General features: G+C 45.9%; 2 protein-coding genes across 4 annotated transcripts; one reads left to right on the top strand and one right to left on the bottom strand.

The window, feature by feature from the left end:
• Positions 1–79: 79 nt before the first annotated feature.
• On the bottom strand, positions 80–18,320 carry supt6h (SPT6 homolog, histone chaperone and transcription elongation factor). Of its 3 annotated transcripts, none has more exons than XM_041241316.1 (37): positions 18,172–18,320; positions 16,905–17,018; positions 16,277–16,459; positions 15,936–16,003; positions 14,560–14,746; positions 14,171–14,255; positions 13,695–13,950; positions 13,041–13,142; positions 12,773–12,886; positions 12,165–12,254; positions 11,942–12,084; positions 11,530–11,678; positions 11,178–11,297; positions 10,957–11,086; positions 10,268–10,418; positions 9,922–10,076; positions 9,587–9,779; positions 9,153–9,292; positions 8,944–9,061; positions 8,731–8,807; positions 8,333–8,468; positions 7,641–7,778; positions 7,223–7,390; positions 6,975–7,102; positions 6,526–6,733; positions 6,048–6,195; positions 5,610–5,752; positions 5,312–5,452; positions 4,995–5,190; positions 4,482–4,720; positions 4,269–4,382; positions 3,984–4,108; positions 3,775–3,887; positions 3,478–3,555; positions 2,980–3,161; positions 2,623–2,813; positions 80–2,174 (listed from the first exon to the last, which is right to left on the bottom strand). In XM_041241316.1, exons 2-37 carry the CDS (start codon positions 17,005–17,007, stop codon positions 1,988–1,990), a joined length of 5,199 nt encoding a protein of 1,732 aa, XP_041097250.1. In that variant the 5' UTR covers positions 17,008–17,018; positions 18,172–18,320; the 3' UTR covers positions 80–1,987. The 3 variants fall into 3 exon arrangements, with proteins under 3 accessions (XP_041097250.1, XP_041097249.1, XP_041097248.1); XM_041241315.1 differs by having other exon boundaries at positions 14,560–14,749; positions 16,277–16,456; positions 18,172–18,319; XM_041241314.1 differs by having other exon boundaries at positions 14,560–14,749; positions 18,172–18,319.
• Positions 18,321–19,035: 715 nt separating this feature from the next.
• On the top strand, positions 19,036–22,447 carry sdf2 (stromal cell-derived factor 2). Its single transcript, XM_041241371.1, has 3 exons — positions 19,036–19,292; positions 19,528–19,724; positions 20,707–22,447. The coding sequence occupies exons 1-3, from the start codon at positions 19,115–19,117 to the stop codon at positions 21,001–21,003; spliced, it is 672 nt and encodes a 223-aa protein (XP_041097305.1). The 5' UTR covers positions 19,036–19,114; the 3' UTR covers positions 21,004–22,447.
• The last annotated feature ends 1,665 nt before the right edge of the window (positions 22,448–24,112 follow it).

Consider the following 24,112-nt stretch of genomic DNA (forward strand, 5'->3'; position numbering starts at 1 on the left):
ATAGATCCTTTATTGTAAAGCAAGACCATTGTGCCCTTTACAAAGACTAATATAAAAAAATAAATAAATAAAAAGTCAGTCATGCTTAATGGCTTTATTCATTGAGAAACATACACCCTGCACCACTGTATGCTGACATGAAACAGACTGTAGACATTGTAATATAGATTAGTAGTCAAGGTTAAGGTTTTAGTATGCTGAAGCTGGTAACATTAAGACATAACAGTGGGTTCTTGAACTTCAAAACGATCACGCAAGAGTGATCAACATTACATATTAAAACCTTTGAATTACCCACAGTTGCTTAAAAAGGATCAGATTACTGCCAGGGCAATTTGAATGCACAGATCCCTTTTATACTGGTTTCTGATCATCTCTGTGTTAACATATTCCACATTGTACCTTAGACACAAATGAACAGAAATCTGAAACTGTTGGGTTATTTCACTCCAGGGTTTGCTTTAGGCCAGGGGTGGCCAAAGCTGGCTCTTACGCTCCTGATCTTTGCTCCAAACCTGTTCTAAATCGTTTAACTGAATCAATTAAACCTGCATCCAGAGACTGAAGAAGTTCACCAACAGAGCTGTTAACCCTGGAGTGGAATGGCCCTGCAGGACCGGGAGTGGACACGCCTGCTTTAGGCCGTCGATATGGAAACACATTGCAAGGACAGGTTGAAGAAGGGGAGGCAGGGAGACTATTTTGAAAAGTAGAATTTTTACTTTTATCAAAAGGGGGAAAAACAAACAAACAAAACATGACAGCAGTAATATACCACAAACCGAGTCTCATCAAGATTTCTACCAGCACCACATGCAGGCAGCAGTTCCTGCATTAGTGAGAAGGACACGCTTACAGCTCATGTGATTACAATGGGAATGCAAACGGAGGGAACCTCGGTGCAGACAGCATGAACCATTTGCAAGCCACTCCACGTCGCTCCTCATCAGGGTTTTGTTGAGTAAACTGAATTTCAGATAGGAATTCTGATCAGGACGTTAAAGCTTCAAAATGCACGTTCGAACGCACTGATAAAGAACAACGCAACTGGATGCCAGCAGCCTCTGTACTGCTCAGTACTGTTTGCATATCCCCTTTAACTTAAATACTCACAAGGGTTATATAGCCTTTTCAATGCAAGGAAAACATTTCTGAAATTGTACAGCCCACAGGGTGAAAGAAGATGGCTTTGAAAACTTGTGAAAACCAACAGCCTTGTCGTTTTTAAAAGCATGCCTACCTCATACTGTGAAAACAATAAACAAACAAAAAAAAAAAACATTAAAATGATACAGGTTTGTAAAGTCAAAAAAGCTGCTAAGCGTCCTTTACTACTGATGCAGGGAGATCTGCCCAAAACCAAGACTCAACCGATATGCAGCCAAGTCTTATAAATTAAAATGTCAGCTGTCAGAAGACAGAACGAACTTAATAAACCCATTTCTTCCCGTTTTCAGGGTCTTAAAAAGGGTGTTACTATGACAAGCAAAGTCCCAAGATGAACATATACTGAAATTCTTTTATTATTAGTTCTGATGATGCATGCACGCAGACCCCCCCCCGAGGCATGTTCTGCCTCTTTCGGGGAAGCGCACAGGTGGTTGTTCTGCTGTTTTTTCGGCACTTTCTATATAGCTCAAGGTGACACTGATTAGGAAACAACAAAATAACGCACTGCAATTCAGCATTAGCTTGTTCCATGTATGTCAATTGTTCAGCATTCCCATTCTTATTAAAAAAAAAAAAAAAAAAAAAAAAGTTATATTCTCTCCCTTAAAATAAAAACTAAGCAAACCATATTCCAGTGACACTCTATAGCGGTCCGGTGCCAGAAGCCAGTGCTTGTTGGTCACTGATGATTTCACATATTCTGCAAAGTGTTTAAGGATCAGAGCCTCAGTTCATTGCTGACCGCTCCTCACAAAATAAAGCCGCTTTAGTCCTGAGGAAGCAGTCCATTGTGACGGCGACACCCCTGGGCTCCCCTCTACCGGTCCATCTCGTCCAGCAGGGGCGTGGCATCCCCAGCGATGGACATGGGCGTGCTCTCGATCATGGGGCTGGGAGACGGCCGCGGGGTCACCCTCGTTTTCTGTTTCCTCTTCTCCGCCTCCTTCTCTTGCAGCCACTGTTCTGCCATCTTACCCCAGTCCACGGCAGTATGAGAGTTTTGTCTAGGGGAAATAAGTCAAATATAAATAAATTGGTTCTTTTAACAATTCTTTCAAAATCTGCTCCCATTTTAAAAGTACTAATTTGTAAAGTTCACCTTTGATTTTGTAACTTAACAAATCAAAAAGGTGTTTAGTGATTGTGTTTAGCAATACAAAGATATGCATACTAAATCAATGCAGCAACAGCACTACTAGGTGCTTTCACATTCTAAACATGTTTGCATCAATCCCTCTCCCCATCCAATTGAAGATACACATTAAATCTACATTGTAACTCTCCACTGTTCTAGATTACACTTATACTGAATGAAAAGGGGCCGCTGCACTGCAGGTTTAACAGGTACAATGATATAAAGAAACTACTTCAGGGTGTGGCTGGAGCTTTCATTCTGAGCAAGGACCAGGAGTGGAAGAGCCCACTATGCCCACGCCTGCTCCAAGGACTCACTTTGCCTGCTGCCTGTGCCTGGAGGAGGAGGTGGATGATGATGAGGAGGAAGGGGGCCCGTGGGAGGACTGGGGGGTGGTGTTGCTGGGGTACTGGGGGGTGGTGATGGTCTGCTGGCTGGGGGTGGTGTACGAGTAGCTGGGGGTCATCAAGGGGGTCGCCACAGGCTGCTGTGCTGGAGTGGCAAACACCTGCCGAAAACACACACAAAAAAAAAAAAACACCTGTGAGGATCAGGCAATAACCAGAGAACGAACACAGAGGATCAATAGGATGTAAAATCGTGCATTCATAATTCTACATGCTAAACTACACAGAAGAGAACGGGGGTGGGGGAGGAAAGTGAAAGTGACGTACATGGTAGGCGCTGCTGCCCCCCCCGCCGCTGCCCCCTCCACTGCCGCTGTACCCGTACTGACTGGAGGACCACTGCGCTGGCGTGGCGTTGGGGTTCTGACTCTGCCCCGTGACAGCCGCGATCGCGCTGAACATCTGAGACGTCATGTTCTGGGGGAGCGCGTTCACAGCGCGGGTCAGGTCTGAAGGAAGAACAGAAACAAAGACATTCCCTATTATTAATACTGAGGAAGGGCATGATTCAGTGCTTGAAGTTATGGATGGGAAAAAAAATAAATAAAAAAAAAAAAAAGGGGGTGAAACAGAAATACGAAGCTGCTGTTTGGAGATCTTGGGATAAGACAAGGATATGTGAACTAAAATCCCTGCCGAGCCATCAGAAACTTTTCCATGCTTTCCTTGGAAAAGATTCCAGATCTCTCAATGGCCAGTCACTATCAATATCAGGTTCAGAAAGGTCTTCCTAGTGCTATATAAACTCAGTTGTGGGTTACTTGCCTGCTATGTTAATGTTGGCTGGAGTGGTGCCCATGGAGGCTGGGGTTCTAGTTCTGCTGCTGCTGCTTGGAGTAATACCTGCAGGATTTTGTTTAAAAAAAAAAAAAAAAGGGTGCGACAGTTACACACACATGTGGTGTAGAGAACAAGCAGCACCATCATAGCTTTACAAAGGCTATTCAAATCTTATCAATGTGTACAGGCGTGAATGGTACATTTGTGCCACCAACATGGAATGCAATTTTGCTGCAGTCTCCTGGCTCTTGGAAATGCGTTTTCTCTGAAGTTCGCACTGACCTGGTACAGGGTCCTGGTAGTGATCTTTGAACCAGCGGAAGAGTCCGTTCACAGAGGGGAATATCTGGGACCTGTACCGGTATCCTTCGGGCGTGACGGTTACAAACTCTATCCTGCAGCGAGACAGCGACACGCATTCATTCATCAGCCATCGAGGCGACACTTTCATAGACAACAGGATTGCCAGCGTCACAGACACAGTGACTCACCTAGGCTTCCCACGAGGCTGGTACCCCAGTAAAAATTTCCCAGGCAGCTCTCTACAGGCAGACATATAGTACGGGATGAACGCAGGCTTCTCCTTTTTGGCTTTTATTAGAAGCTCCTCCATTTTCTGCAAAAGAAACAGAATGCAAAACAATTATATAAAAAAAAAAAATCACCAACAAAATCCGCCCAACCAAAATACACACACCCAAAACCGCTCAAATCTTTGACGTCAAACACGCAGCATGGTGCCTTTAAGCATTAACCCTGTTTAGTAAATGCCTTACCTTTCTCTCTCCACCATTGCAATCGTGGAAATACTTGTGATTTAGAAGATCACGTGCAAACGAGGCCATGGGCTGCACGTAACGAGCCGTGATCTCATCGAGATCCTCGAACTCCTGCAAGAAGATGGATAAACGAGGTCAACTGGTTCCCCGCGTGCTTCCGCGAGACCCTGAGGAGGAGGGTCAAGGCAAGGGAACGGACGGGAAGCTCACCTCATTGTTTATCCAGAGCGTGTGCCCCAAGCTGAAGGCGTTCTCCTTGCCCTCCTCCCGGACGTCCACGTGCTGGTAAATGCCTTCCCCCACCTTCCAGGTGATGGTCAGGTGGTTCTCCCCCTTGCTGCTGGGCCGGATGATCACGTCACCCTGGTCCATGGTCTCCATCATCTTCTCCGCCTGTTTGAAGTTGATGTTGTGGAATGACGGGTGAGCGATCACTCTCTTTATGTAGGCTGCAGAAATAAAGACAAGACGTTAGGGATACCTGTACAATACATGGATAAGCCCGATTAACCAGTTCAAGCATTAGATGTAAAGCGACACTGCCACAGCGGTTCTTACTATTAGCCACAATGTAACAGATTGAAAGGAGACACTGGGTTTTATCAGGATTGTAACGAAGCCACCCCTCAGCTTCAGGGTTTCCATCATTACATTGGTAGTGAATCCTGGCTATGCCATGGGTTTATTTCCATCCCTGCTGCTGCTGCAATGATCCTGACTCACTTGTGCGCTGCTGTTTCTTCTTGGCGTCCTCTTCCAGCTTCAGATCCTCTGCCTCGGCGTCAAAGTCATAGTACGTGTCTTTGGGCAGCTTCCACTCGTTGCTCTTGTCCATCAAGTCAGACGTCCGGCACGTCAGGTCCACGCTGAACTTCTCAATATCTATCTTCATTATCCTGCAGTGCACGGTCATTCCCACCTACGCGGCACAAAGCAGCAGCCTTAGCGCTGGCTTTTATTCATTTAAAATAATGATTATATACAGATAAAACCGGCGCTGCTTACAAACTGAGTTTAAATGCTGCGTGGTCATTTCTTACCTTGACTCTTTCCTCAGGGTGTTTCACCACTTTGTCACTGAGGAATTTGGTTGGTATAAACCCTGTAACGCCATTATCCATTCGAGTCCTCACTCCAATAGCCTGGCCGGGACAGGACCCGCTGTCAAAGTGATTCCAGACCTGCAGAACAGAAAAAGGGGAGATGCTGGGACACAGGAAACATCACTGCAGGAGTCACATTCCTGCAGGTCTCCCGCATGGGCCGTGGCGTTGGAGGATTGGAAAGATAAAAAGGTGTCCGATTCTTTGTGCTAGTTAAGAGCTGCGCCGGCCTCACCTCACTGAGCTCAGGGAAGTTATCCTGCTGACAGAAGGGGCACTGCCACAGGCCCGTCTCGTCATTTCTGATAGCCTGGTCGTAGCTCTCGCCCTGGGGTCGCCTGTGAGCTATGCCTGTCACGATGCTGGTGATCAGTTTACCTGCAGGGGGAGCCAGCGAGCAAAAAGGGTAAAACACTAAAACAACAAGAATATGACACTTTGTTTCAAGAGGAGTTTAGCTATAGGAATATAGGATGCATGTGTGGATTTACAATCAAATCTAAAAAAAATCTAAAAAAAAAAAAAAAATTAAATTACACAAGGTGTTGAACTCCGAAAAGAAAACGCTACAGCTGTTAAATACTCTCTGGTTACAACATATCTGATCTAGCTTCAAATTAGACAGAACACACACATTGTATAGACACATCAATATTGAACGGTTTTCTCTTACCTATATAGAAGGTCTCTGGCGTTTCCTTAGTCAGCAAGTTAAAGATCTCCTCTGTGTTAGGAGGCCGGTACGTGGCTCTTAGATCCTTGTACCTGCAGCTTAGCTCAGCACGGATATCATACAGTGTTATACCCTTGTTCCCATAGCCCTGTTATAAAGAGTGCAGTCAGAATATCAAACTGATTAACCATTGTCAGCACACACTGTATATTCAACCTGTCTAGCTGGCTTTAAAGCAGCCACGCAGGGCTTGCACCCAGTGCAGGCTTTCAGAGCCTCCCTTAACGAGGGAGTATTTATGAAATGACTAGGTGGCAGGAGTTTGAGACTTGAGGGCTCTGCTAATGGGTAGTCATGAAACACGGGTGCATGGCTAGTGCGAATCATCAAGCCCCACCAATGTGGGGTGAAGTCAACGCAAAGCGGATTTCGGAAACGGAGCTGCATGAAGCTGAAGGAACTCCGGCCCGACACTGACCTGCCTCTCCAGCTCCTCTGCGAAGGCGTCCAGGTCCAGATCCTTCAGCCTCTCCGGGTTTTCCAGGATCTCCTCCAGGGCCCCGGCGGGATTGGCGTCCTCCGCGGACTCGTCGTACTCCAGCGCGTCCACCGCCATCTTCCGCGCCCACTCGTAGGTCTCCGGGTGCACCCGCGAGCCGTCCAGCACCTCGATGTACGAGTCAGTGCTGGGGGGACAGGAGCCAATGAGAGCAGAGCTGGGACTGCACACAGAACCCCAATGCTGTGTGTTCTACTGCTCTGCTTGAGACTGCAGGAAGCTACAATAGGCAGACCACGATGGAAATCAGCTTTTCCTTACAGCGAATGCAAACTGTTACTTTGGAGACATCAAGGCTAAATGCATTTTTCATCAGTACATAATCCCGTGGTCTGTTTTATATGACAGACAGTTAAAACAACTCTCACCTGTCCCCTAGGGATGCTGTATCAATTTTGATAAAGCCCGCACAGTTGATGAATACTTTTGGTCCCATGTGGCACATTGTGACGAGCTGGGTCCTGTTCTCCAGTCTGGTGTTATTCTGCTTCAGGATCTGCAAATAGACACAAAGGAGGTGAGATCAGCGGGTACAGAGAACTTGCACTGGACTGTGCTGTTCCTAGGGCACCAGGCACCAGAGCGCTCATTTAAGACTCACTGGCCTGGTCCTCACCTTGATGAGATGAGACCCTTTGCGAGACCCCAGCCCGCAGACATACTGGACCAGGCTCTGAGTGTATGGGTGAGCGATAGCCCGGTTCACATCCACTCCCACCTCGTTAACTCTGTTTATAAACTCGCAGTACAGAGCGCTCAGAAGGTCCTCCTTCACCACATGTTCCTAGAGGACAATGAAAAAGACGAATGAAAACCTGGCATTCAAAAACATGTTAAAACAACGTAGGGGAATCCTGCCACAAAAAGAATATCCTGAGAATTAGTTTATAGATATCGGATATATGTTCAATACATACTGTACGGTGCGTTTTCCCATATACATTAAAACACTCACTTGTTAGACTGACCTCATCAAATACATCACCTACTGCTTATCAAAAGTAATAGTCATTACTAATAAAAGCAATAGTTACCTGAAGAGGGTGTAGCTTCAAACACAGAATATCCTCATCCGAGCTGCAGACCTGGGCATACTCCACCAGAGGGTCCTGGATCTTTCGAGCGATCGATACTGCCTGTCGCAGCAATGGAGGGTAGTCTCTGAAGTCATTCTTGAATATACAGAAAGATATAGGACTTGTGAGAGGTGCACTGGTGAACAGCTGTTAGCTACAATTTTCCAGGAGATATTTAAATAGAACGTAACGAAGGTGGAGCCTTAAAATCTTACATGTTTTGAGATACGACCGCAAACTGGTCTATTATGGTCGATCACGAGGAAACCTCTCGTAACGCAGGCGTTGCGAGAGTCCAAGTAGCAGCGGCAGCAGCTTTATGAAAGCACCCAAGCTCCCTTTGTTTTTTTAATTAAGCATTCCTGTGAATTAAAAAGCAGCTATGTGCACCGCCTGTATACATGTTAAGACATGTAGGGGCCCCTAAAACTCACAAGGGAGGCAATGAAAGATAATCCTGCACGAAAAAAAAAAAAAAAAAAAAAGCATTTTCAGTATTCCCTGCTGTGTCGTGACTGGATATACGGCAGATCCCTATGCACTCCATGTTGGCTCAAGGGGCTCCACAGCTAGACTATGCTGGATCCCCAATGGCGTCGGCTTCAAAGCCACCCTTTTTAAGCCTGGTGTTAGACAGCCTGCTCGCTCACCTCTGATTTCCTGCTGTTCATGTACAGCACAGCCAGTTCACTGTCGACCAGCTCCACGCCGATGGTGGGAATCTGCTGCTCCTGTTCCAGCTCGTTGATGGTTCGTTTGATATCTTCCATGATCATATGGGCATCCCTAGGGATTGATACAGAGAAGCACGAAGCATTCAACGAACAGGCTGCTGCCCAAAACATCTGCACTCCTTTAAAAACAGGACCCTGCACATTTAAAATCTAGAGATTAATTCAACTTTAAAGATTAGTCTGACATGACTCTGGCAGCCAGAGAAGCAGAACCTTAAGTTAAAGTAACAAACTGGTTCATTTCACAACGGTCTGCTAGTCCTTTTTTCAGAGACACTTCTGAACTGCACATACAGATTTACATTTGCTCTTACCTATTTTCTCCTGCAACAGCAACCACGTGCGGTTTCTTGCTCAACAGGAACTTTTTCAAGGTTTCTAGGTCTTGCAACTGGGAAGTGCAAAAAAAAAAACACATTACCAACACGTGAGCCTCTCTTGAAAGATACCACGACAGAAAAACCTGTCTGCCGATCACACAAGCCGAACTGCCCACAGTAAGGCAATGCAGTTAAATCAACGTTCACCTTCTTTTCTCTTTCTTCTTCGCGCCACGCATTCCTTCTCTTCAAAAAGTATGGCAAGCGCAGGAAGTCAGTGGCTTCTCCTTCTCCGTTAATGAGGGAGCAGAACACAGGGGTATCCCTGCAGAGGGGGCAGACAGACGTTACCGGCATTTATATACAGCAGCTACAGCAATTCAGACACGCAAGCCAGCATTGACAGCTTAACCGACCTGCCTGGAGCGAAGGCCACTCCCATCACTCTCATTCCTTTGCCCGGATTGTCGTCCATGAAATCCTCGTCCTCTTCCACCTGCTGATCCGGGCGGTATGGAGCAACTTTCAACCAGTTATACAGCTTTCTGCTGCAGCCCTGGGAGTCAGGAGAGAGGAGTTACTGTCTATTACAGGGGACTAAGTAAGGCTCCTATTGCATAGCAGTTTCACTCATTCCAGGTTTTATTACCAGCGGGACTAGGTAAAGCTAACAAGCTCAGGTGTGTCCTAATAAACTCCCAATAAAAAAAAACAAACAAACAAAAAAAAACAGGAATGCTATGCAATGGGAGTCTTACTCCCCATCCCTATATTAGCAGCTTTCTGTGTAGGCTGTCAGAATATTCTTAACTCTGTACTTCCAACCACATTTCCTTTATATTAAGGGTACCTTGATGATGTTCTCTTTAGCCTCGGAGATCAGCTTGTTCTTGAGTTCTTTGGCCATCTGCGGGTAGATGAACTGCTTCAGTGCTCTCTCAATGGCCAGGGTTCTCTGCCTGTTCCATTCCTGAACCTGGTGACTGAACTCATCACGGTAATAGAACTGCTTGATCTCGTCGAAATACGTCTGCTCGCTGTACCTGAAACAGCGCAGCGGAAGAGTGATATATTAAAGGGACAGCAGGGAAGTGCTCTGGCAGAAGCGTTGCAATGATTAGCATCTCATTTGCAAGCTTTATAAACAGCAAGCTTGTTTGCATTGCAGCTTAACAGCAAGCCTACCCTTTGACTCCCTTCATATCAATGCAGATGTCTATGGCCAGCAACGCCTCCTCTTCTGCCAGGCACATTTTGAGAAACTGGTCTCCACTCAGCTCCTTCACTGGCTTGTTCTTCAGGTATTTGAATGAATAAGCATAGTGGGCTTCATCCACTTCCTACAATTAAACAAAATAAGGGTTCAACCTCTAAACATGATTCTTCACACAAATGGCTCTACTCCAGCTCCTAACTTGAAAGAAATGCTGTGCCTGCACCCTCTCCACTGGGACTGTGATTATGCTGCTGTTGTTGCAAAGGACATGCACATAGAAATCACTGTCAATGTGGTTAATCTGAGAGCTCTTACCTTCTTGCCCTTCTTGGTGGGCTTGATGTTGATCTTGGCTCTTTCCTGGAACGTCTGTCTGAGCACATGTCTAACCAGAGGCTCCCGAGCGATCTGCATGGCCACCATGTAACGCGCCCCCTCCAGCACGGCCTCCGGGCTTGAGAACTGACTGGAGAAGCAAGGATCTGGCTGTCAGATTTACAGGATGCTGTACACGAGGAAGCAGGGCTGAACCTCCAGTAACATCCCAGGGGTTTGTTACAAACCAGAACCCAGAGAGGCAAGTTTGGAACTAATTCTGTTCTGAAATTGCCTTTGCTTACTCAGTTTCAACTGTAAGTTTTAAATGATCTACAGTTTCAGGGATGGAAACAAGACTCCCACTGCATAGCAATTTGATCCATTCCTGTTTTTACTGGGAGTTAATTAAAAAGACACACCTGAGCTTGTTACCCTATAGACTGTGGCTAATTAAGCTTTAAATAAAACCTGGAAAGCGTGAAACTGCTGTGCAATAGGAGTCATTTCCAACTCGAGCTGGTTTCTCACAGACCACGATCAGCACTGATCACGGACTGGCTAATATTAATGTTTAGATCGGGGTCTTTGGTTTGGTTGAATCAATACAGAGTAACTACGGTCAAACACCCCTCAATATTCATCTTCTTTGCGAGGGCAGTTCAGTGTACAGTACGCTGCAGCCTTACCTGCAGACGTAATCCTTAGCCAGCTCCAGAGGCTCAGCTGGGAACTGCTCCGTCTCGTGCCGCTGGTAGCTGTCTCGCAGGTTCTCACCAAACTGCTCCGGAGTCAGACCAAACTTTTTGGCAAGACCATCTGCGCGAAAACAAAAATGGGCCGTGTGAATAAAAAATAAACAAAACTGAGTTTAGGTTTTCAAGACAGAAACAGAGTGGTGGGGACTTACCCAGCCCTGCAGTCTGACAGATCGAGTACATGTCTCTGCGAGAAGCCAGCTTCAGATCAGGTCCTTTCCGTCCCTCCTCCTCCTCTTCCTCCTCTTCCTCTACCTCAGCATCCTGCTCACCTGTAGAGAGGAATCCCTTTTAACACCACGAGCAGACTGCATGGAAACAGCACCAATTCAAACGGGCGAGGCTTGTACCCATTACCTGTGGGCGGCTTCTACACCTGCAACAGTACTTTAAAACACGTGGCAGAACTACACATGTACACACAGCATCTAAATACCGAAGACAGAATGAAATCCATTTCATTTTCACCAGAACAAAAATTAATTTTCCCCCCTCCGGGCTTACCATCCTCTTCGGAAACTTCCTTGATTTTCTTCAGTTTCTTTTTACTGGCTTTTGCTGCATTCTGCATCTTGGGAATGTCACGACCATAGTACAGCAGGAAGTGGTTGTAGACGTCTCTCAGCTCATCAATGGACTGGACATCTTTTAATCTGGAAGATAAAAAAAAAAAAAACGATCTACTGCAAGATATAGACCCAATAGTACAGATTCAGCTACCCTAGCAGTGGCTCTAAACAGCACACTGCTGGAGATGCACATACATACACAGTATATTTGATATATTATACCGAAACCAGGATCACATCCACAACATGTAAAACACCATCCAGCAATACATGCCTACAATGACACAGCTACCCAGGCGTCGGGGTTCTCAGCTGTGGCCCTGCCAGCAGTAACATTCCCAGCTTACCTCTCCAAGTCTGCAGTGTCGAGAGGTCTGATCCCATCTGCCAGCGGTTTGTCTGGATCGGCGGAGATCTGCTCGAACTGGAACGCCTGCATCTTCTGGAACAAGCGGGTCAGGTTCTGCTTGCGGGTCTTCAGCTGAGTCCACTGTGAAAAGCAAGCAGGAGATATTGTGGTTCCGTCACGCAGGCGTGGGTTTGGGTGGGTTTTCACGCAGTTTTAGTTACCTTTTCATCCCACTGCCAAACTTTCCACAGATCGTTGATATTGAGCTCCGGTTCCACATATTCCTTTCTGTAGAACGCAATAAATGGGACCTAGTGAAGGGAAAGAGAACCAGGGCAAGGCTTGTTTAAACTTGAGCCTTTAATACATTCAGTTTTAAAAAGGCACAATAAAATGTGACCAGATCATAAAACTAGCCTAAGACAAGCCCTTAAGCAGAATGTGAGCCAGCCCTGATCGTAATAACCAGTGCAAGCATCACATCATAATCGGACAGCTCTTGAGGAAAGCACATGGCTACGTGTGTGTCTGAACCAAGCCTCTAACAAAGCAGTTGCCACACACCAAGATAAATATTACAGGATAGAAGGATCAGCACAGATAAAGCTATGAGCCTTTAATAAAACACACCTGAGCTTGTGGCTAATCAAGCTTGTATTAAAACCTGTAGATTTTGCAGAGACGTTTTGCAATGTGCACAAGAGCATAAATTCTGAATGAAAGCAGGGCACGTTTTAATCAGCAGCTCAGTTATTGCATTAAACTCATCCCCCTACCTAGCTTAAAAGTTCATTGAACGTCCAGAGACCGTGGCTGGGGACAGGCATACCTCAAAGTGCTGGTTCCTCATGAAGTTGAGGGCTTCTTTGATCTTCTGGATAGTGCTGGGGCCTTTCCTGCTGAAGTTACTGGTTGTGCCACGATCCAGGTAGTCCGAGCTCTCCTGTAATACAGAATTAAATGAACAGAGAGACTCCACGAACACTCAGCATGAATGTGCTCAACATTCAAGACAATGGTTCACAATTAACACAGGTGCTATATAGCAGCAACTTACTCTGGACCCAGATTAAAAGCAGTACCAACTGTACCATTACCTGTATGGAGATGGTAAGTGTGGAAAAGGCGTTCCTGTAGATCCAATCAGCTTCTACCTCCAGCTCGTCATCTTCTGCTGGTTTCACCGGTATCGTTCGCAGCTGGGAAAGAAGCCATTTCCAATGAGAAAAATGCAGGGAAGCATGCATTTTAGCTGAAGTATGCATTTAGATTCACAAGTATGAACTGTCTGTACAAAACACAGCAAGGCTTCTCCCTCATTGCGCACTAGTCTGTGAGCAGTTGGAGAAGATGAAGGTAAAAGAAGATCAAATATTCATAACCTCAATGCAGAAAGCCATGATGTGCCCCAGTCCAGAAAGTATAGTACCTGTCCCCCTGTGTCATTTTGCAAGGATGGAAATAAGATTCCTATTGCACAGCAGTTGCACTCATTCCAGTTTTTAGTACGAGCTTGACTAGCCAAAAGTCCATAAGTAACAAGCTCAGGTGTGTCTTAAACCCAGAATAAATCCAGGAATGGATCAAACTGCTATGCAATGTGAGTCTTCTTTCCATCCCCACATTCATCAGATCCTACCTGATTTGAGTGTTTGAAGTTAGAGGATTACTCAAAGTAACTTCACTGCAGGTCTTCTCCCTTCACAGGACGGCTCCCTGACACAAGCTCCTGAGCACACAGACACACCCACCTGGAAGCGCTCAGGCATGTCCGTCGAGCGGATCTCATTGTCCTGGTCAGTCAGGTGGCTGCTCTCCAGCTCGCTGGGCTCGTAGATCTCGAAGATGCTGCGGCGGCCCACCCTCTTCTTGGTCTGTTTCTTGGGCCGGTCCCACGCCTCATCCTCGGGCTCTTCCTCTTCCTCCTCCACATCGTCGTAGCCCTCGTGCTCAAACTCTGTGAAATCAAAGTCCCCGCCGAAGATCTCCTGGGCTTCTTGAAGAGCCCTGCAGAGAGACGAGCATCTCAGAAAAAAACTGCTGCTGCCAGGCTAGCGCTGGACTCACTCACACACAGACAGGGGCAGCTACGAAGGGCTTCCCGGGCAACACGAACGAATAAGAGTACTCTTGGGCTGTTTAAAAGTGTAGCTCTAGCACTGCGCACGAGGGGCACAAGGCAGGCACGTCGTTGAAATCTAAAGTGGTAAAAGTCACTTGTACTTACGCGTCTGTGTATCCTGGCAGCTTCTTTCTCCATTTTGGCTTCTTTAGGGGTTGGCCATCATCATCCACAATGAAGTCATCAATATCTGAAAACACAAAAGGTAGAAATGTTTTCACCAATAAGCAAAATGTGATGGAAGATTGACAGCTAACGTTTTGCAAACCATGCTGCAAAGCAACGTAAATATATGCCCTTCAGTCCCTGTATACAATTTTACCATGTTAATTTTCTTACCTGTGTATCTATTTTATAAGGCATATATGTTTTTTTCAAAGCAATGGCAGGGTAACTTCTAGAAGTGCACAGAGTTCACACAAACTGGTTTCAAATTTCTAAAAATGTCACGTAAATCGTGATCAAAGGGGATTTCTCCCAAATTGACGCTGTACCGGATTCTTCGTCTTCCTCCTCCTCATCCTCGTCGTGTCCGTGGATGGGCCCCTCGATCACCTCCCCCTCCTCCCCCTCCGCCCCCTGGAAGATCTCCTCTGCGATCAGGTCCTTCTCGTGGCCCTCACGGACTTCGTCTTCCTCCTCATCCTCATCGTCAGACATCTTTCGCACACGCCGGAACTTCTGCTGCAGGAAGAAGCAAGCGGAGGATCACCAAGCACTTCCTGGATAGACACAACAGCTGGAAACGAACCCTACTTCTGCTGCAGGAAGAAGCAAGAGGAGATCACCAAGCACTTCCTGGATAGACACAACAGCTGGAAACGAACCCTACTTCTGCTGCAGGAAGAAGCAAGCGGAGATCACCAAGCACTTCCTGGATAGACACAACAGCTGGAAACTAACCCTACTTCTGCTGCAGGAAGAAGCAAGCGGAGATCACCAAGCACTTCCTGGATAGACACAGCAGCTGGAAACGAACCCTACTTCTGCTGCAGGAAGAAGCAAGCGGAGATCACCAAGCACTTCCTGGATAGACACAGCAGCTGGAAACTAACCCTACTTCTGCTGCAGGAAGAAGCAAGCGGAGATCACCAAGCACTTCCTGGATAGACACAGCAGCTGGAAACTAACCCTACTTCTGCTGCAGGAAGAAGCAAGCGGAGATCACCAAGAACTTCCTGGATAGACACAGCAGCTGGAAACTAACCCTAGCCTCAGGATTCAATACACACTATTTAATACAATCAGGGAGTTTGATGCTAAGTTGTTCCCACCTTATAGCTGCATGAACGACTCCTATTAATAACCCTACAACCTGAGATATAAAATATCCCTGTACGGATAGTGGAGATCTGTTCAAGGAAAGGGGCTGGTCAAGCTCTGGTCATGCTCCACAATATGCAGGTGTATTGTCCCTTTCATGCAAATACTTCTAATACTACGCAAAGTCAGGATGTACTGCAGGGCTATGCAACTCAGCCAGAAAAAACAAACCTTTGACAAACCACACCGCACCTCATACATCATTTTCATACATAATCCCAGGGCGCTGGTTATTTGACAGGACGTGTCAGGGCTGTATTCACAAGCAATGCTTTCTGCAGGATTTTCAATGTGCCCTTGCTTGAGCCGTTACATAATCCACAGCTGTTCATAAATTTGCAATTCAAGTTAGATAAATCTGCCAAATGCACCGCTGTTCTGAGCGATACAGTGTGGACTGCACTATTATTTCAACTTGAAATACCTACACCACTCCCTTATCCAACCGCATATAAAAACTACATAGAAACACATACAATAAATGCAACAGTAAGAGATGTATGGTCCCTCAGTCACCAATGCGTCACAAAATACAATCTGCTCTTACCCTTTTCACTTTGACTCCCAAATTTTCCTCAATGAGGTCAAGATCATCATCATCCAGGCGATCAAAACCTAAAAAGAAAAATCATTTTAAACATATAGATATATACAGAAGGAGGAGATGATACAGGCACCGTTTTTCTTTAAGTGGGAAAAGGGGTTTAGGAATGAACGAAATCTGTATTTGCAATACGTCTGTTAAAAACACGTCTAGTTTCACACAAATCCTGGATGAGCCAGTCAATGGTTAGCTTGTGCTACTCAGGATCCGTGAAGCCAGCCGACACTCCACTGGGGTGACAGCTTTTCAGTGCATGCACAGTGGAGCCTGGCAGAGGAACGTACTGCGTTTTCTCTTCCGGTGCCCAACCTCCTCCGCAGAGTCGCTGGCTCCTTCATCATCATCTTCCTCCTCCTCCTCCTCCTCATCATCCACGACGTCATCGTCGATCAGCCCCCGGAGGTTCCCGTGCTCGTCCTGGTCTTCTGGGTTCTCTTCCTCCTCCTCCTCCTCCTCCTCCTCCTCTTCTGAAGAGGACACACACGGTTCAGCGTTACATCAGGACTCTCAACACACACGGTTCAGCGTTACATCAGGACTCTCAACACACACGGTTCAGCGTTACATCAGGACTCTCAACACACACGGTTCAGCGTTACATCAGGACTCTCAACACACACGGTTCAGCGTTACATCAGGACTCTCAACACACACGGTTCAGCGTTACATCAGAACTCTCAACACACACGGTTCAGCGTTACATCAGGACTCTCAACACACACGGTTCAGCGTTACATCAGGACTCTCAACACACACGGTTCAGCGTTACATCAGGACTCTCAACACACACGGTTCAGCGTTACATCAGGACTCTCAACACACACAGTTCAGCTCCCAAGTCGCAGTGCTCAGTACATTCTTACCGTCCACCCTGCTTCAGCTCCTAAGTCACAGTGCTCAGTACAACCTTACCCTGCACTCCTGCAAACTTCTTGGCCCTCCTGGGCTGAACATCGCCCTCCTCGTCGTACTCTTCCTCTGACTCCTCAGCCTCGCTCTCTACGAAGGCTGACATGCTGGCGGGTGCTGAAGAATGGAAGGCCTGTGCGTGAGGTTTGTTTTTGCAAAGCTACAAGCACACAGCTGTGCCTTGCTATCCACCCCTCCCCCCCAGTTATAAAATGGTAGGTCTTGTACTTCCAACAACAGTAAAGCTTACGATTGAGACTGACTGTACACAACCAAGACAAATGAGTTCAGGAGTGAAAATAAGACTCCCACTGCAGAGCAGTCTGATCGTTCCTGGTTTTACTACGAGTTTAATAAGACACACCTGAGCTTGTTGCCTATACACTGACTGGGTGGAACTGCTATGCAACAGGAGATTTATTTCCATATTTCCAGTTACTGAAATATGTAAGATACCAAAAAATGCTGTCTCGCATGCACTTAACCCTAACGCAGAATGAGGTTTAATTAGGGCTAGATCGCTAGGATGGTGAATTTGTAGAAGGGTCTTGATCGCAGCAACAATGGAGTCGTATTTCTGACTTAACAGAGCACATGAAATGTACAGCTCGTGGAAATAACACATGCCATAGCGTGATGCTGTACGGTTTCCAACGATTTATGGCACAATGTACAGTGCTTTCTGATAATGAGGTTATTGGAGAATACGGCGTTATGATAACATTCAAAGGTACTTCGCAATGAATACGGGGGTGATGCACAAACACACCCTGCCCGTGTCAAGCGAGTATCAGCAGTGAAGGTCGGGCTCAGGCTTCACAAGCAGGAGCAGCGTGTGTGTTGTACGGTGTAACACCTCAACGCGAAGGAACTGCGCACCCAGCACTGAATAATATCTGCAACTCGGATTTTCACTGCGAGAAAGGACGGGGCAGACTAAATAAACGGCAGGCACGCAGCGGCGGCATTGCTCGCACAAGACCACCCTCACGCCCAATGCGCTTTATTTTAGGAGCTCTCTGGCTGAGCGGTGTGGCGCACACACATTAAAAACGAGCAGAAACTGCCTCGACCGTATTCAAACAAGCTCCTTCTTCTCCCCCGCCACCGGTACAAAACAACGAGGCCTGCTTTGCGCAATATCCACCACGAAAACAACAAGACCCACACATCACGCCGTAGGATTTAGCAGCGCCCGTCCGCCTTGTGAGTCAAAAAAAAAACAACTAGCTGTATTATAACACTAATCGTGGAGCCGTGTTGTATTTACCTTGTGCGCGACGGCTTGCTAGTGGAAATCAAAACACAAACCGCAGAGCGATTTCAGAAGCAACAGCCCTGCACCGCCGACACAGATATTGAAGAAGAAGAAGAAATGGCTGCCAGCTTCAGCGGGATGAGTTTATTCCGGGAGTGAAGAACGCAACTTCCGACCCCTGGACCCTGCGACTGGAAAAGAGGAGGGACGCGCCACCTGGGGGCAGGCATCGGCAGGGTCGCAAACAAGCAAGCAAGCAAGCACACAAGCAAGCAAACAAACAAACAAACAAACAAACAAACAAGCAAGCAAACAAACAAACAAACAAACAAACAAAAGCAAACAAACAAACAAGCAAGCAAGCAAAGCAAGCAAGCACACAAGCAAGCAAACAAACAAACAAACAAACAAGCAAACAAGCAAACAAGCAAGCAAACAAACAAACAAACAAGCAAACAAACAAACAAACAAGCAAGCAAGCAAACAAACAAACAAACAAACAAACAAACAAACAAGCAAACAAACAAGCAAACAAGCAAACAAACAAACAAGCAAGCACACAAGCCGAAAATATGTCATTTTTGGTTGGTCAGTAATCTTGGGCTGCCTAATGGTAATTTGGACGAGGCAGCTGCACGTGAAACGATCGCGTAAACTAAATATAGTGTTATATACTTTGGTAAACAAACAAACAAACAAAAATAATAAAGTTGTACAGTGATCCACACGTACCGTTGCATGCGTGCTTAATTGTACAAACTTCAAAATATGCAATTTACAGTTTGTGGTGTGCAGTTTAGTATGCCGGACCAGGAGATGGTGCTGTTTAAAACACAGCGATTTTGATTGTGTGTGTGTGTGTTTAATAACTCCCCGTCTTCCTCCTCTCCGGTTTCGTTTCCAGTGCTGCAGTCTGTTTAGTTACCCGGCGAGTGCAGGGCGGTTCTGGGTCATCATGGGCTGTTCTGTAAATCAGATCCAGTCCGTGTTCAGCGCGCTGCTGGTGTGCTGCTGCCTGTGTGCTCTGTCTCAGGGCACAGAACTCAGATCCGTGACTTGCGGTTCCGTGGTGAAATTACTCAACATTAGACATAACGTCAGATTGCATTCACATGATGTCAGGTACGGTTCTGGTAAGTAAAAATGGAATTATAAAACACACTTTGTGATTGAGTGCATTTATTATTATTATTATTATTATTATTATTATTATTATTATTAATAATCATCTGTTCTCTTTGGAACCCAATCCGTACACAGACGTGTTCGTAACGCGATTATCTCTACTTATTCCGAATTCTCCACAAACTGCGAATCAGTTAGTTCTCATTTCCTAATGCCCTGATAATGGGTCTGGTTGTGTTCCAGGGAGCGGTCAGCAGTCGGTGACCGGAGTGACCACCGTTGACGACAGCAACAGCTACTGGACTGTCCGGGGGAAGAGCAACACGGTGTGCCAGCGGGGAGCCGCGGTTAAATGCGGACAGACCATCCGGCTCACACACGTCAACACCGGGCGCAACCTGCACAGCCACCGCTTCACATCCCCGTTATCTTCCAACCAGGTCCTGTAAACACACGCCCTAGAACACGACAGGGTTAGAGGCAGGAAACAGCCTCAACTTTCAGGGTCAGAAAATTACTTAAAAAAAATGATGTTTTCGTATTCTTCACTAGTCACTATTATAGCAGAGCACAGCACCAGTCAATACTTCCTAGTTTAACTGATTCATAACTACAGTGTATCAATCCTGTTTTCAATACAACACACAGGTATTATTTTCAGGACCTGAATGATTAAACTGTTCTTGGCGTGGAAGGTAGATGCAGAGGTTTATCTAACTAATGAACTTTACCTTTTTGGATATAACTAGTTTGAAAAGCTTTTATTTCAACGAGCTTCTACACAGTGAAAGTACCGGTAGGTTGTCTGCGAGGGAGGGAAAGGGATCTCTTTTTCTGCTCCTTTGCTCTTGGGCTCTATAGATCTGTGTTTTTGGGTCGCCCCAAACAAGCGGTATTCACAGTGTAAGAATACAAAAGGGCAGTGAAAGTGGAAACCAGAAAGAAAAAGAAATCAGAGGGCATGCTTCAGCTCCCTGCTGTCTCCTGGCTGTTTTAAACTCTCAAATCTGCAGTAGGAAGGAAAAAAAAACAATTGGCCAGCTACCCCCTTTGGGAGAGAAAATAAACTCATTAAAAGAGAGCTCCACTTCTACTGGTCTGTGATGCTTGTAAATTCGGATTACGATTTCCTGTTTTTTTTTTTTTTGCCTAATTGCCCAAACTTAACATTACAGTGGGACAGTGCAGCGTTAAAATGTGTATTTGAGATAAATCCAGTCGTGTAATTCGTTTTTGCTATTCTGTGTAAATGTACACCCCTTTTCAATTAGCTTAGTGTTTTAAAAGATATCAAAATGCAAAAAGCAGACTTGTTTGGTGGGTTACTGGCGGTGTTTGTGGAGAGCTTAGTAAATGCGTCAAAGCCACCTGTCGCCTGTCTCCGAAGCTTGCTCCCATTCTCACTGCTGAGTCCCGTTTCAGGAGGTGAGTGCGTTTGGGGACGAGGGCGAGGGGGACCTGCTGGACGACTGGACGGTGCTGTGCGCAGGGGAGGTGTGGGAGCGAGAGGAGGCGGTCCGGCTCAGGCACACTGCCACCGACGCCCTGCTGTCAGTGACCGGCGAGCAGTACGGCCGGCCCATCAACGGGCAGCGCGAGGTCCACGCCATGCCTCAGGCCAGCCAGCACAACTTCTGGAGAGCCATGGAGGGGGTCTTCATGAAGCCCAGCTTGCAGCAACTGAGGGCGAGCGCTGCACAGCTGCACAGCGAGCTGTGATTTATCTTCTGTAAACACTAACGCGGCCGATCTGCGCTACAGAGAGAGGCGGCCAGCCCTGCATTCAAGAGCAGCAAACTGGATTTTGTTCCGACCTTTCGGTGGTTATAAGAAACGGATTTAACACCTCGATTGCGATTTTGCATGTTACACTTTTGACAAAATTGTCCCCGCTAGGCTGTGGTGTTCAACAATTGTACAGTTCTTTTATTTTTTAACAGATGCTGACGTGGTCCGGGGGGTGTGCCGGGGGGTTCAATAGCTAGCGTTGCCAAGTGTTACAGAATAACTCTCGATTTCCATTCTATCAGTCAGGGTTCTTTCTAAACACAATTAAACACTGGGGATTTTTGTGATTCCATTAATAAATCAACTGTGGGATTTGCTCTGGAAGTCACTGAGCCTGACCCAACGCACCAAACTGTCATCAGAGAACCAGGTTGCCTTCAGAACATCCCATTGCAGTGCGATTCTAAACAGAAACCCCTCTCAACAACAACACTGCAGAGACTGTAGTTGCCTGTGACTGGCAGTGTACACTAGCTGTAGTTGCCTGTGACTGGCAGTGTACACTAGCTGTAGTTGCCTGTGACTGGCAGTGTACACTAGCTGTAGTTGCCTGTGACTGGCAGTGTACACTAGCTGTAGTTGCCTGTGACTGGCAGTGTACACTAGCTGTAGTTGCCTGTGACTGGCAGTGTACACTAGCTGTAGTTGCCTGTGACTGGCAGTGTACACTAGCTGTAGTTGCCTGTGACTGGCAGTGTACACTAGCTGTAGTTGCCTGTGACTGGCAGTGTACACTAGCTGTAGTTGCCTGTGACTGGCAGTGTACACTAGCTGTAGTTGCCTGTGACTGGCAGTGTACACTAGCTGTAGTTGCCTGTGACTGGCAGTGTACACTAGCGAGAGACACAGTGTGGTGCTTTATCCTGGCTTTTGAAATTTATTTTAACCCTTCACGAAAGTGACTCCCTGCACGCCTTTTACTTGATTTACCTTGACTTTTAAAGGTAACATTAGAAAGTGTTTTTTTGTGAAGTGTCAGTATATCTAAACAGTGTTGGAGGTTGTTTGAGAAACACACACAGTGTTTATCATTTATAATAGTGCAGCCCAAGTGCTGTTGTACTCATTGTAATAAAAGCATTGATTTTTATAGTTAGGGTTCTAGCAGTAAGTCACACCAGTATCACAGACCAACAGTGTCTTTACTGCTGGAAATATAGCCTGGAACAAAATGTCCTCTTCACTGTTTATATGACGCTCTCGTGTGTGTGTGTGTGTATATATATATATATATATATATATATATATATATATATATATATATATATATATATATATGCATAAACATTTTTGAAAGATGCTTGTTACAAAAGTTGATTGCCAGACCATTTAATATAGTGCATTTTGAATGCCTCAAATAAATCCTATTATTCAAGTTGTTTCCTGTATTGTTTTATTTGTACCTGCAGGTTAAATATCTATTTTATTGACCATTTCTAAAGAAGGTCCAATACTGACACTAATACTCTACACGGTGCTGTATATTCTTAAAACTGTTTCAAAAATAATAATAAAAAGTTTTCTGACAGAGGTGTACACACCAGCGTTTCTCCAGTATTTCCTTTGCATTAATCTGAGTGCGGAGTTTCTCAACCTTACTTTTCAAAACGATTTGCATCTTCAGCCCAGCCGTGTGGCTTTGTGTGTGAACATAACCCCCGGGCGTGAAAAACGAAACAAATTCCTGGGCTGGGGAATCAATAGAAAATCCATTTTGCGCATCAGTAGAAAGCGGGGCTTGTTGTGTCATGTAGAAGGAAAGTCAATATATTAGTCAGTAGTTCTGTGTTTTAATCAGTATTAGCAGCACAACAATAAACACAGTTTAAAGTATAAAGACAGACTCGGAGAGAGATTGATTTTTTTACAACAGGGCTGCAGAATGGAAGGGATATCTGTGTTAGTGGGAGGTGCTTGTAACACACTGACCAGCTGTGTGAACAAGGACACACTTTGGTTACGACAGCAGGAGGGGTAATAGTGCTGCGTAGTGCTCAGTCTGTTCAAGTGGGGCCTTCCCTTAATAAAGTTTCCCTTACTAAAAGCAAAGCCAAGTGTGATGAAGCACAGTGAAAGCATGGTAAAGCATAGGGAAGCATTGCTGAGCCCTGGGAGGTATGGTAAAGCATAGGGAAGCATTGCTGAGCCCTGGGAGGTATGGTAAAGCATAGGGAAGCATTGCTGAACCCTGGGAGGTATGGTAAAACATGTTTAAAGACATGGGAAAACTGCAGGATCACTGTTCACATTTACTGTGCTAAACTGTTAGAAGATCTGTTTATAGGGCTCCCATTTCTACCCGCATTCCCATAATAAAGACACAGTTTGCAATGCAGCTGTGTTCTGTGAAGTGTTATAAAGATGGGCCCTGGATTGAAAAAAAAAAAAAAGTGAGTAATAATAATAATAATGATGATGCAGGTGAAACTGTTGGGGTGGGGGTTTCTCATATCCAGAAGGTTGAAGCAGCATCTCTCTCTTGAATATCTTGAATATCAAACTGCATGGTTTGGGTTTATTTTAAACCTGGTAGCTAGCACGCACGTACATGTTTTTGTAAACTGTAAATCAGGACAGTGTACAAACCATACTTTGACAATTGTGAAAGCAGCCAGTAGGTGGCGTTGCTGTTTTGTGTGAAAGGGATGTTCAGCTAAAGAGATCCCACCAATGACACTGTGGAAGAGGAGGCACAGCATTCTCCTAGCATGAGAACTCAAGAATTGATATGAAAGAGAAACTGATCTGATGAGGCTAGGTGAGCAGGGTGGACCCTGAAGAAGCTACGCCCCCCCCCCAACCCCATTGAGGTAGTTAAGTGCAGGCTGGGGACAAACATAAGGGGGCCCTGCTCTGCTTTCTTATTCTAGTTAAAGCAGTAAAAGTGGAGTTGAATGCAGTTCAGGATGAGGACAACATGTAATAATCATGGGGCTAATGCTTCCTTCTTTCAATGACCTCGTCTCTTGGCTATTCAAGGCTCTTATAGATTTAAGCATGGCGCCATTGTGTTCCTCCCTTACTCAGTTATTACAGTAAA

Source organism: Polyodon spathula, unplaced genomic scaffold (genome assembly GCF_017654505.1).
Source record: "Polyodon spathula isolate WHYD16114869_AA unplaced genomic scaffold, ASM1765450v1 scaffolds_766, whole genome shotgun sequence".
Lineage (NCBI taxonomy): Eukaryota > Metazoa > Chordata > Actinopteri > Acipenseriformes > Polyodontidae > Polyodon > Polyodon spathula.

Coding starts and splice junctions, on each gene's coding strand:
- supt6h (XM_041241314.1), bottom strand. CDS start 17,007: ATGTCAGCCTTCGTAGAGAGCGAGGCTGAGGAGTCAGAGGAAGAGTAC. Junction 10,077..10,267: donor CCACCAAGAAGGGCAAGAAG/GTAAGAGCTCTC, acceptor GTTTAATTGTAG/GAAGTGGATGAAGCCCACTA. Junction 8,808..8,943: donor AAGAAGAAAGAGAAAAGAAG/GTGAACGTTGAT, acceptor TGCACTTCCCAG/TTGCAAGACCTAGAAACCTT.
- sdf2 (XM_041241371.1), top strand. CDS start 19,115: ATGGGCTGTTCTGTAAATCAGATCCAGTCCGTGTTCAGCGCGCTGCTG. Junction 19,293..19,527: donor TGATGTCAGGTACGGTTCTG/GTAAGTAAAAAT, acceptor GTTGTGTTCCAG/GGAGCGGTCAGCAGTCGGTG. Junction 19,725..20,706: donor CCCCGTTATCTTCCAACCAG/GTCCTGTAAACA, acceptor GTCCCGTTTCAG/GAGGTGAGTGCGTTTGGGGA.